The 12,584-nt window shown below is 31.2% G+C and overlaps 3 protein-coding genes across 5 annotated transcripts; 2 read left to right on the top strand and 1 right to left on the bottom strand.

Annotated features, from left to right (window-relative positions):
* On the top strand, window positions 1-2,089 carry LOC107486361 (uncharacterized). Its single transcript, XM_016106896.3, has 5 exons — window positions 1-145; window positions 250-311; window positions 552-678; window positions 1,054-1,115; window positions 1,730-2,089. The coding sequence occupies exons 1-5, from the start codon at window positions 46-48 to the stop codon at window positions 2,045-2,047; spliced, it is 669 nt and encodes a 222-aa protein (XP_015962382.1). The 5' UTR covers window positions 1-45; the 3' UTR covers window positions 2,048-2,089.
* Window positions 2,090-6,060: 3,971 nt separating this feature from the next.
* Window positions 6,061-9,541, top strand: LOC107486558 (calcium/calmodulin-regulated receptor-like kinase 2). 2 transcript variants are annotated; one of them, XM_016107107.3, is made up of 8 exons: window positions 6,061-6,429; window positions 6,802-7,166; window positions 7,432-7,585; window positions 7,693-7,819; window positions 8,010-8,092; window positions 8,172-8,243; window positions 8,578-8,781; window positions 9,018-9,541. In XM_016107107.3, exons 2-8 carry the CDS (start codon window positions 6,838-6,840, stop codon window positions 9,321-9,323), a joined length of 1,275 nt encoding a protein of 424 aa, XP_015962593.1. In that variant the 5' UTR covers window positions 6,061-6,429; window positions 6,802-6,837; the 3' UTR covers window positions 9,324-9,541. The 2 variants fall into 2 exon arrangements, with proteins under 2 accessions (XP_015962593.1, XP_015962594.1); XM_016107108.3 differs by having other exon boundaries at window positions 6,780-7,166.
* Window positions 9,542-9,888: 347 nt separating this feature from the next.
* On the bottom strand, window positions 9,889-12,329 carry LOC107486559 (phosphatidylinositol 4-kinase gamma 7). Of its 2 annotated transcripts, none has more exons than XM_016107110.3 (2): window positions 12,269-12,329; window positions 9,889-12,167 (listed from the first exon to the last, which is right to left on the bottom strand). In XM_016107110.3, exon 2 carries the CDS (start codon window positions 12,030-12,032, stop codon window positions 10,152-10,154), a length of 1,881 nt encoding a protein of 626 aa, XP_015962596.1. In that variant the 5' UTR covers window positions 12,033-12,167; window positions 12,269-12,329; the 3' UTR covers window positions 9,889-10,151. The 2 variants fall into 2 exon arrangements, with proteins under 2 accessions (XP_015962596.1, XP_052116807.1); XM_052260847.1 differs by having other exon boundaries at window positions 9,889-12,161; window positions 12,269-12,291.
* Between the last annotated feature and the right edge of the window lie 255 nt (window positions 12,330-12,584).

Raw genomic sequence — 12,584 nt, 5'->3', positions numbered from 1 at the left:
CAAAAGAAAAAATATACAAAACCATATAAGAAGAAACCTCATCAAATGAAGCTCATAATAATCAGAATGATTTCAAGCCTTTTATTAGGGTTTATGTTAGTCATCACTGCCCAAGGGAACTCATCATCAGTTTCAAATGTTTCAGGTAATAAAATACCATATTTAATTTTCTTTAATTATTTATTTAAATTCTAATCAATTAAGTTCCCATGATCTAATCAGTTTCCACAAATTCTTATGAAATTTCAGGTCAGAATAGTAACCAAAACAAGCTTGAAGTGATGACTGGAATGACAACCATGTATCAAAAGGTATGTCCAATATTTAATTAAATTATTAGATATATTTATAGAAATTAAACTAGATAAAACTCATGTAAATAGGTATATATATAGATTAAAAAAAAGAGAAAAAGACTTATGTTAAGAGTATTATTCCGGAAATCTATATATAATAGATTTTCAAATAAGTGTTCTATTTTATTAGTGTATATATATATTATTTAAATGTAACATAGAATGAAATGTCTAAGGTGTGATATATATGAGCAGGAACCAATAATTGAAAGGAGTGGAATTGCTAATAATATGAGGAAACTATGGCTTGGAGCAAAGAAGAAACTTACAAAACATGAAGAAGACATGGATTCCAAGAATACTCATGAAGAGAATATTTCAGGTGCAACAACATATTTTGATGGAATATTTGATGAGGGAGATCATAAAATTGTAAAATGTTGTAAACAACCAAGAAAGCTACTCTTAATGGATCATGGTTTTGTAGCATTCACTGATGATTATCATGGGCCAAGCCACCACCTTCCAAAACATAACTGAGTAAAAAGCTTTCAAAACCCTTGTGAGTGTATAATTATATATGTGTATTTGCTAGCTTAAAATTAATTTAACTAAACTTTCATTTCATGTGCACCTTTTATTTTCCTAAAACTTTTATTTAATTTGAAACATAATATATATACTTGTTTTTTTTTTTTTAAGAAATCTTTAGATCAAAGATTTTTTTTTCCCCTTATGCTTTAATTTCATTGCTCAGGAAATGTGCTATATGGCTTGAAGTCCTCTTTCGGAAGCCTAGGAGAGCAAAAGAAAGATCAGGTTCTAATATTTTTATATCCTTATACATTATTATTATTACATCATTTTTGTTCCCAACATTATTGAATATGTGTATGATATATAGTTTAAGATAATACTCAGGTTTGACATACAAGACTATATATTAAAATCAATACATAGTCTCCATATAAGTGTTATTAGGAGATTAATTCTTAAACTAAAGTTGATTCTTAATTAGATCCTCACCTCATTCCTTGGAAAGAAGAATCAACACGTTTCAATTTCAAATGTGCAATACTTTAATTTAGTATGTTATCTTAATATAATGATGACTTTTTAAAGCTTCTATCTTAATGAGAGTCAAACATTGTCATTTTTTCTTTTTGAAAGAAACATAGAATTTAATTTTAATACATTGACAGTGTGAAATATTTTATATAGTCGTACAATCACATTCATTTTTTAAATAACTATTCACGCAATTAATGAAAATAATAGTTATTTTAGTGACGTGGCATTACATAATTGAATGTATATCTAAAACTGTTTTACACTGATAATACATCAAAATTAAATTCAAAAAATATAATTCCATCATTTTTTTATTAAACAATGATCTAAAAAAAATATTATTGTACATTTATTTTACACAGAATAAGCATATGATAATGGAGTCAAAGGCATCAAGATTATTCACCAAATTTGTGATTCCAAGGAGAAGTGGTCCAACCAAAACAAACACAAAATGTTCACAAGATTGCAATGATGTATCAATTAATGAAAGAAGAAGGAAGAGCTTAAAGATATCTGAAGAAGCAAAACAAGAAGGTACTTCTCATAAGAAAGATGAAAACCATCATCACCAAAGTCTTGTTGAGGCAGAAAAAGAGGTAGCCAATCTCATCTATAAAGACTATAAAGGAAAACCAAGTCACAAGCCACCCATCAATAATAATGGGCCTGGAAATTGAGATAGATCCAAAGATAAGAAGAGTGTAATAATAATAATAATTAATAATGATGATAATGGCATAGATATATATATAGATTCATATATTACTATAGTATATGTATTTAGGAAAGTTTTGTGCCATGTAGCTAGATAACAATTAACTACTTGGTATGGCCTAGCAGCTAAGATATAACTAATATAGGTTTGGTTTCCTATTATATCTATAGTTATTTTATTTTATGTGTATCAAACATATAGGACTTAAGTGAGTGGTTTCAATTTTCTTTTATATAGTTGGATATAGGTGAAGTTCTGTAGTTTAAACATTTTCTCATTATGATTATTCTATATTTTATCATTGAAATTTCGTGAGTGAGCCCCCTTATTGATGATTAAGTATATATATTTGGGAGATTCACGAAAATAATTATGAGAAGAACATAAAAAGTTTTCTGAGGAGAATAAGTGCGTTAGAAATTATTACTATGATAACTAATTTATCTATCTATCTATATATTTATTATAACTGTACCATAACAATAAGTATATATATTATTTTTTGTAACTGTGCCGTCTCAATAGTTTTATATAATAAATAATAAAATTTTTACAAAAATTGATAAAAAAAACTTTAATCATGTTAATCAATAAAATTTAATACTTATTATTATTATTCAATTATTAAACTAAAAAATAATACTTAAATACAATTAACATCTACATAAAATTAATCATAGTAATAATTTTCTATTACAAATAAATACTCAAAGTGTATATTATTTAATATATTTAAACATATTTAGTAACACTTTTGTTATTATTACTCTATTTCATATATTCTCTCAAATAAATTATCAAAAATATTTTTAACTACAATCAACTTTAGCATAATAACATTTACTTACTATATAGACATTTAAATATCATATAATTAATGAAATTTATTTATAATTTTATGCTATATTTTTTAGATTTTTATTTGTAATAATTTTATTTATTTATTTATTTTTTTATTATCTCCAAACACACAACTCTAAAGAAAACCTCAAAATTTACGCTATAAAACATCATCTTTTGAAAATATCAACAAACAAATATCTGTAAGAGGATATGTGAAATATTTTTCATAAAGAATACCTAATTACCATTTTGTCATATGTAGCCGCCATAGTCGAACAAACTATTGAATTCTCATCAATAACCCAGAATTCAATACAATTTCTCGATTAAGATTAGATTATTAAAAAAAAGTGATTAACAAAGCGATCAAAGGTTAGTAATACTTTTTAGGATGTACGACGAATTCTTATTTAAATTATAAGACGAGCTAAACACACCCAAAAAAAAAGAAAAAAAATCTCAAGAAAAAGTAATAACTATTATAGGATAATATTTGACAAATTCAAGTTTTTATTTTTTTGACAACTTTATAATTTCTTTATACTTTGTTACTGTTCAATATTCTAACTATGTTTAAAGTATTTTTCAAATGTATTCAATTTTTTGGGCATAATTAAACAACAAGAAGATATTCAATCCAGATTATATAAAGAAATTTCGTTAAATTTGGCATAAATCTGGTTGAATTTTTTTCTAATTTCTAATACGCTATAAATACAAGGTGAAATATCCGCCCCAAAATATATTATATATATATTTTTCTAATTCTTATATCTTTTGAAAAAAAAAAAAGAACTTAAAGGGTAGAATTCCTTATAAATATTACTCTTATTTTACTCGTGGATCATTATTAATTGGAGGTCGTCCTCCTTTCTCGAATGCTGACCCATTCAAAGTACCTGTTTAACTATTGTTGATAATTTCCATTCTAATAGTTAATTCTTTGTTATACTACTCTTGTAAATTAAATAGGTACTAGTGGAATAGTTGCGAAAGCTAAATAGTACAAGTTTACATTATAATAGTATGTCTATTCAAGGTAACATGATTAAAAAAAAAAAAGACAACATAGTTTTATGTCATTTATTTAAACCCTAATTTAAAAAAAAAAACAAAAAATTCTTGTTTGGTCTAATATATATTGACACCAATGTCCAATGCGTACCTTTTTAAGAGAAAATTGGTTTTTCACAAATGCACATTATTCTCAAGGAAATATAATGGTTTTTAAGATGGTTGAAATTATTAATTATGTCTACAGGTATTTAATTTGACCTAATTTATTTGAATAGAATTAATAATTTAATTTGTAGAATATTATTTTTTTATTTTTACTTTTAAGATGGATTGAAAATATTAATTCTGTCCGCGAATATTTAACTCGATCCAACCCATTTGAATAGAATTGACAACTTAATCTATAGCAGGTAAAGTTGAGAGTGTAACAACTAATAACCAATTTCTTTTTTTTATCTCTCATTTTTAAAATTTAAAAAATAAGAGATAAAAGAAAATAAAAGACGATTGTTACAAAGAGTAAAGATGATTGAACTACGAGTAGGATTGGATGTAAGTTTAGACTTAATCCTATTCAGTTTAATCGTATTCCTAATATATTATATAGTATGTAACTAAAATTTATTATACATATATAATAAATTTAATGGAGATATAATTTTATCTCTTTTTTTGTAATTTTAACATAAATTTTATTATAATTTTATTGTTTTTAATTTTAATACGAACTTAATTTTATATTTTTTATTTATTAATATGTTTATGTGCTATAAAATAATTAAATATTATATTTGATTGAAAAATATTAATTTGTTTAGAATTGGGTCAGGAATGGAACTTTAGAATACAGCCGATAAAATTAGAGTTAAAAAATTTTTAAATCACGGATAAAATAGTATCGAGTTTTAGAGAGAATTTTTCATCATCGGAAAATTTGTGGAGTTTCCATTGTACCTCAATTACTGTCTTCATCACCACACATGTGATTGAATTGAACCACCACAAAAAAGTGCTTTTCATTGGTATTTGATCATCTCCATTTTTATATTTAATTTTATTGGTAGGTTAATACCTTATTCATTATATAGAAGCTTCAATCAATTATATTATTATGTAAATAAATTAAATTAAATATTATATATAAACTAAAAATAAATCTAAAAAGAATTATTTTTTACTAAAATAAAGCTTAAATTTTAAAAAATTATTAAATTAAAAAATTGAAAAAAACTGAATATTTAAAAAAAGAGTAATATTATCAAAATATACTAAAATATTTAAATTTAGAAAACATGTAGCATCTTCGTTCTTCGATGTACTGCTCTTGTTTAGATTTTTTCTTAATCCTTTTTTTAAGTAGTGAGAGTTATTATAAGATTATAAATTATAATACATTAGTATAAAAGATAGACATCCACATCCTTAAGCGCAGCTAAAAATTAAAGTAGACGAAGTCGTTATCATATATTAACAGTGTAATGCGAGTAAAAGCAAGATGCCTATGCAATACAACATACGACAAACATACCAAAATTAAATAAGTCAAGGACTGATTCTACAGGGAAATGGGCCCCAATCACTGGCTGCCTCATAGAAATTCTTATGACAAAAAAATGTTTTCAATAATTAATTTTGATATTAGTATTACAATAACAATTCTAATAATTATAATAATATTAATCATAGCATATAATAAATTATTATTAATTTTTCCTTTCATATACAACCAAATTTAATAATAATAACAATAATAATAAAACACCTTAAAAATTAGACAATCCTGTAATTAAATAATCAATTATAATATTTTTATTATTTTAGTTCTTCAGCTTCGACTCAATAGGTCAAAGAACTGACTGAAACTTTATTTAAAAGTTTGTCCCTATCCAATAATTACTATGTGCATAAGATGAGATTCAAATTCTCACACTTAATTAAGTGAACTAGTGAATTAACTATTAAATCAACCGAATTTGGTTGCACATAATCAATTATAGCCATGCCTTTTTCAAAAGTTCAAACCAACAAAAAAAAAAAAATCAAAGCACACGCACCAACTTGGAACAGTTGAACCTGATCAACATTCAACAATGTCTATGGTATCATGCACACTATAATTGAACAGTTTCATTTGCACTTACCAAATCCGCGTTTTCTCACTTACTATCGTTTCTTTCTTGTACGCTCCTAACAACATACATAAGCCTCCAACTTAGACACCTTCCTTTTCCTTAAAGGTTCCAACATCATGTTGTGTTTTCAGTTTTTCATGTTACATAATTTTCTACTATTATCTAAGTTGGATTGGTCTATGATGCATGACATCATTGACTTTGCACCTTAAACTCGCCTAGACCAATTACAACTACAAAGAATTAATCAACACAAGGTTCAAGTTCATCTCAGGATCTGAACAAACAACAAAAATAACAAAAAAAAAATCTCCTTTTTCTATGATGGGGTCTCTGTCTTCTTCTGATTAAGGTATGGCCATATGTCATAATATGTCAAACATATCACTGTTGTTGAATCAATCTTGATTTGGCTTGGTTTCTGAGTTTTAACGATAAGAGGGACAATTTTTGTTTCCTGTATTTCTAATTTGAAGGTTATGTTTATAGTTTGGAAATTTGGCAATCTGATAATTGATGTTATAATTTATGAATAGTAAGTATACATAAAGGGTTTGTGGATAAGATATTAATATTATGCAATTATGATGATTTCCTTTGAATTTATGAATCATCTAAGTCAATTTAGTGTGAGTTCTTGCTAGATGAAGAATTGAATCAACTTTTCTACATAAAAAATGTGTTATGTTAACTTTGTGACAGTGAAGCTTTGATCTTGTGCTAGTTTTCTGCAAGATGAAATTTTCATAGAGATCATAGAATGGTTAAGCAAGCTGATTTAGTCATCATATGTGTCACTGTTGGTGTGGCCCTTGGAGTTCTCATAGCTTGTGCCACATTCTTCGCCGCGAGGTGGTACAAGAAGCGCATTCGACTCATAAGATCTGCAAATGATCCTGGTTCAACAACTCTTCCAATAAGAACAAATGGATTGGAAGCAAGCACTGAAATTAGTGCTTCTCTCACAAGTTCCATAGCCATTTCAGGATCAGATAATCTACAAAGGAAGACACATTATTTCGGTTGGTGGAATCATCAAACCAAGGATCCAGTTTCCCCTGCTTCTGGAATTCTGAAGTACTCTTACAAGTAAGCAACATGATTCTTTTCTCTTTTGGATTGCTTCCAAATTTTTCTGTAATAAACCATGTTAACTTTTTTATATTTATATGGTGTCTGTTAATGTGACAATACAACATTGGATGTCTGTGTAAAACTTTTTGTACTATCAGTGCATACAAATAAAATCTAGTTTCTAAGGCACCTTTATGGTGAAGCTTTGGTATATGTAGAAACAACCACATTGCATGTTTGCAAGGAAAAGGACTTAGAATTGCACATGTAATTGTTGCAGAGAAATTCAAAAGGCCACAAAGAATTTCACAAATACATTAGGAGAAGGATCATTTGGCACAGTTTATAAAGCCACAATGGCTACAGGAGAGGTGGTAGCTGTGAAGATGCTTGCTCCCAACTCCAAACAAGGAGAGAAAGAGTTCCAGACAGAGGTGAATATGCTAATAACCTTCAAAATCCATAGTTATGCTTCAATCAAATATGATTTCATTTGTATATGCCGTCCGTGGTTTACGCAGACGTGTTTGATTTCGTGCAGGTACTTCTGCTAGGAAGACTGCATCATCGGAATCTTGTGAACTTGTTAGGATACTGTGTGGATAAAGGACAGCGTATGTTGGTTTATGAATTCATGAGTAATGGAAGTTTATCAAACCTTTTATATGGTAAGTGGAAAAATGTTAGATGATAGTTGCTTCAAACAGACAGAAAAGAACTTTTTTCCTTTTACATGTATATTTAGCAGTCCACAATCATTAATACAAGTTTTTCTTTCTAACTTTAACCAATTTCATCATGCAAATGAAGTTTTATTGAATCTTTGTTGAGTCTAATTGATGCTATGCATGCATTTAGATGAAGACAAGGATCTAAGTTGGGATGACAGGCTGCAGATTGCTGTTGATATTTCACATGGAATACAATACCTTCATGAAGGAGTATGTTCAAATATTTTATTTTATTATTATATTTCCCCCTAAGAACTGCATTTGGTTAATATGAACTTGCATGGAACAGGCAGTCCCACCAGTGATACATCGCGATTTGAAATCGGCCAACATACTTCTAGATCACTCCATGAGAGCTAAGGTAAGCCAATTGTATCTCCCTGTGAGTGTGCTTAAATATAATGTGTTAGATTCATGTTCTTGCAAGAATATCTCTTTGAAAATTCATTGTCTTAACACCTTCATACAATGTCAAATCAAGCATGGTCATCAATTCCTGGTAATATATGGTTCATAATAGATATGTGAATTAAGTATCTAAGGAAACTGAGAAACCATATCTTAAAAACCAGCTTTTGAGAGAAGAATCGCTTTTTTTAAATACAACATCAAGCATCTCATACTATCTGATGTGGAACTCTGGGCACTCATATGCATTGATTGACATATAAGTAATAGGTTGTGAAATTATGTAGGTGGCTGATTTTGGGCTATCAAAGGAAGAGGTATTTGATGACCACAAATCTGGCCTTAAAGGCACATATGGCTATATGGATCCAGCATACATCTCCACAAGCAAGTTCACAATGAAGAGTGACATTTACAGTTTTGGTATAATAATCTTTGAGCTCATTACTGCCATCCACCCCCATCAAAATTTGATGGAATACATCAACCTTGTAAGTTGTTCTTGCTTTAGATAGCCGATGCATCATCATCTTGAAATCTTCTGTGCTAGAATTGTTATGAATCTGTGTAGACCTAATAATGATTTTTCTGATATATTACACTGACCTCCCATAATAAGGTTAAGGAATATTATCACACCATACCTCTTAATATCCACAAATTGAGAGAAGTAAAATCATAGAAAAAATTGATGCAACTTAACCTTCATTTCTCTTTTTAATGGAAGGCTGCAATGGACTATGATGGCATAGATGGGATTATTGAGACACAACTTGTGGGGAAATGCAACCTTGAAGAAGTAAGGAAGCTAGCCAAAATTGCTCACAAATGTTTGCATAAATCACCTAGGAAAAGACCCTCTATTGGTGAAATATCACAAGGTATAATGATGATTAAGCAAAGGCGCCTTGTGAAGGAAGACACCATGTCATTTGCAAGCAGTAACTACTCAAGAACTTTGAGTAGGATAGAGGATCAACAAGTTGAGTTAAGTAGGATAGCCACCACCATGAACCAAAGAGAAGGTAGATGAAACCATAATTGAGGTAGCACTTAGGTTCAGTAATAGTTTTTAGGACTTCTATAGCCCTGTCATAACCAAAGTTGATGGGGTGGTATGGAATTAATGAATCAACTACTACTAACTTGAATACATGGAAAAGAATTTACAATTTTTAATATGTGCAGTATTTTGTTGACAATTTTAATATAAGGAGTAGATTATCCCCATTTTTATTTTTTACCTTCAAACCAAGCATTACCTTGCTCTTGTTTCAGGTTATGTGGAAAAAAAGGGTCTTGTAAATCGTTTTTGGCATTTTCATGATATAGATTTTGAAATGATGTTTGAGTTACATATTAGATACTTTATATGTATATAACCTTATTAGTTATGATGTTACATGCGTTCAACATCAATTAACCCATCGAAACCAGATCACAACAAAGCTCAGGAAACACTTTTAAGGCAACGAAGATTCGAAGTCCAACATTCCTCTTGTTAAATAACAGATTGGTATTTGACAAGATTCGTATGCCACAAGGATGGAATGAAAAATTCATCAAAATAAAAAAAGCAGACAAAGCACACAAGATAGTTTTATTAGGAACATAACATGAACAGATTTATTTAACATGCTAACCAGTGAACATAAACTGGAAAAAAACACTATAAAAAGGACATGTTCTTCACACACATTGGGAAAGTAAGGTCTCGCTTCTATTTGCTGATCGAAGAGCTTATATACCTGACAGTCTTCATATAATTATCACACACCTCCAAAATCCTGCTTTGTGCTAAGCCTCTGCACTATGCAAAGACTCCATAGTTTCATTCCATGTTTGATTGATGAAGATAAGGCTAAAACTGGCATGACGTTCCTAGCCTCTGTCTCTGCTTCTTACCCCCATTCCCTCGTTTGCAATTATCAAAAGCTGGGATCAACAACCTCTGAAAATTCTCAAGAAACTGGTTCCACTCCTCTTCATCCATATCTGTCACCTTCACGAAGCTAGAGGTCGCAGGCAACTCATTCAAACTCGTGTTCCCAGATGATGTACCAGCCAAAAAACCACCTTTTTGCTTTGTACCCGAGTGCTGCCAACTTTTCCCATCCATTCCCGCGCTTTTCATGGACATTGACAGCATCGAAATGTTAGGTACCAAATTTCCTGCAGGGCCTGTACATTTATCTGCACCTAAGGTTGTCTCCTCTTCATTCACGGCCTCATCCTCCATCACATTTTCCTCTAGCTTAGAGAGTGGGTTTCTGCCATTTCTACTTCTTGATCCAAATGGGAAAAATGGCATGCCAGTCAGTTTCTCTTCATTCGCATTGAAGTCAAAACTCTGATCCTCACAATCTAATTGGAACTGAGTCGCCTCTTTATCTCCTACTTCTGCCTCGAAAGAAGTAAACTCTTCCTGCTCTAATAGTTTCTTTGCTTCAATACATATAAGCTCAAGCTCACTGGGCTCTTCATCATGACCCTGAAATTCCCGACTCATCATGTCACCAATCTCAGCAAGACAAAGGCCAAAGGCGGCTGCTTCCTTAAGGAATATGGTGCAGAGAACCAAAACCCGCAAACAAGCTTCTCGAATCATGGGCAGCTCCATTCTCAGCATGTCTGAATCACGAAATGGGTCTAAATTATGTATGTAGTTGAGCTCATCATCTGAGAAGGGAATTGAAGCCTGAGGCCAATGGATCCACTCAAAATATGGATCTTCCAGATTTTCAGGGAGGCAAAGACCATGATCAATGGGAACGAGCTCTACTTGATCAAATCTTCCAAGACCTTCAAGCTTCCTGACAAGAAGGTTTCCTGCATGTCTGTCCGTATTTAAAATCCGAATATCTAAAATCCCAATCCTATGAACAGCAGCAACAGGGAAACTAGAAGTTCCATGATCACTTGCATCAAAATCATGAGGAATGTACTGCTGCAGTGATGCAATCTTGCTTATTTGCTTCTTGTTAGGATGCATATTACCATTGACCCGGTCATTAATGTTAAAAATAGGATGTGTCACCTTCACAAGGGCAGTAGAAGGAACATTAGCAAAATGATCATGGTCCAGAAGGTAAGCTGCAACTTCTCTTAAGCCTGTCTCCCCAACCCTCACTGAACGTTTCAGTCCTGGTTGCCCAAGGGCGTTGCCAACAAAACCTTTTGGATTGTTTGGTGCATAAGGCTCCTCATCTGTTGGTTTGACAATAGCAGCATTTTCCCCATCGCAGTTCCTAAAATAGTATGCACCTCCCAATCCACTTTGAATGGGAATTGGTTCAATGCCCATTTTTATTGCACTTATAATATCCTTGACCAGCTGTCTTGTTTCAGAAGATATTTCTGCACAGCCTATAATCTCAATTTCTCTACTCCGATCTTTTTGCTGAAGATCCCTACCAGTTGGTGAAAGGCAAGGGCTAGATGAACTCCGGTGTAAGAAGTTCCTCGTGAGAAGAAGCGGAGAATCATTTCTAACAACACTTAAATCATTTTTCAAGATCATGTCTCCACATATAAGTGAGCTTTCCTCGGTTGGGACATTGAGTGCAATCTGCAACTTCCTCTTCACAGTATGGGCATTGTCACTTCTATCTAACTCCATCCCCAAAACACAACCAGTTTCAGTCTGTACAAATACTCGTCTCCGCCAGGAGGGCTTTTTTTCCATGTTCTTATTCCCACAACACTCACCCTTAGGAGGTCCTGTGAAGGTTGCAACAGCCATGTCGGCACATAAACGAGTGTCCAAATCAGGACACGTGTAAAGAAAAGGAGAAGGGGAAGACTTCAACGCCAGCAGCAGAGGCGGCAGTGGCAGAGAGTTTCTCTCTCAAGCAAACGCCAAACTCAAATGCTGGCACTTGATGTTGCAAAGAAGATATTTTACCATAAAATAACATAGTCAGCTCTGTAAAACCCAAAAAGCCTCAAAAGTTTATCACATAATCTTGAAAAGCTTACTTGGTAAAACAGATTCCACTCAACCAGAGTTACATTCAAGATGACACCTGATAAACAAGCTAATTGAAAAAGAAAAACAAATCACTACATAGATATATTACCACAGAGATTAACAAACAAACATATAAAAGTGACTGTAAGCACTAATGTTGTATATGAAAAGTCAAAAAAGCATGTAATATGAAAAGTCAAAAAAGCATGTAATCTATCCTGATATAACAAGCCACGAGTGATATAACTCAATTAAGGCATTTAACCTGGAAAGATTTAATTTACTTGCAACAGGTTTAATTTTCTCTCACTTGCCTTGCTCGAC

This window comes from Arachis duranensis, chromosome 4 (assembly GCF_000817695.3).
Source record: "Arachis duranensis cultivar V14167 chromosome 4, aradu.V14167.gnm2.J7QH, whole genome shotgun sequence".
NCBI classification, from domain to species: Eukaryota; Viridiplantae; Streptophyta; class Magnoliopsida; order Fabales; family Fabaceae; genus Arachis; species Arachis duranensis.
The sequence above is the reverse complement of the archived record's forward strand: the minus strand, read 5'-3'. Positions and strand labels throughout refer to the sequence as shown.

Excerpts from the sequence above, each read along its gene's own strand:
- LOC107486559 (XM_016107110.3), bottom strand. The coding sequence starts at position 12,032 with ATGGCTGTTGCAACCTTCACAGGACCTCCTAAGGGTGAGTGTTGTGGG.
- LOC107486361 (XM_016106896.3), top strand. The coding sequence starts at position 46 with ATGAAGCTCATAATAATCAGAATGATTTCAAGCCTTTTATTAGGGTTT. Across the intron at positions 146-249 it reads ATCAGTTTCAAATGTTTCAG|GTCAGAATAGTAACCAAAAC; the intron begins GTAATAAAATAC and ends ATGAAATTTCAG. Across the intron at positions 1,116-1,729 it reads GAGAGCAAAAGAAAGATCAG|AATAAGCATATGATAATGGA; the intron begins GTTCTAATATTT and ends TATTTTACACAG.
- LOC107486558 (XM_016107107.3), top strand. The coding sequence starts at position 6,838 with ATGGTTAAGCAAGCTGATTTAGTCATCATATGTGTCACTGTTGGTGTG. Across the intron at positions 8,244-8,577 it reads ATCACTCCATGAGAGCTAAG|GTGGCTGATTTTGGGCTATC; the intron begins GTAAGCCAATTG and ends GAAATTATGTAG. Across the intron at positions 8,782-9,017 it reads TGATGGAATACATCAACCTT|GCTGCAATGGACTATGATGG; the intron begins GTAAGTTGTTCT and ends TTTTAATGGAAG.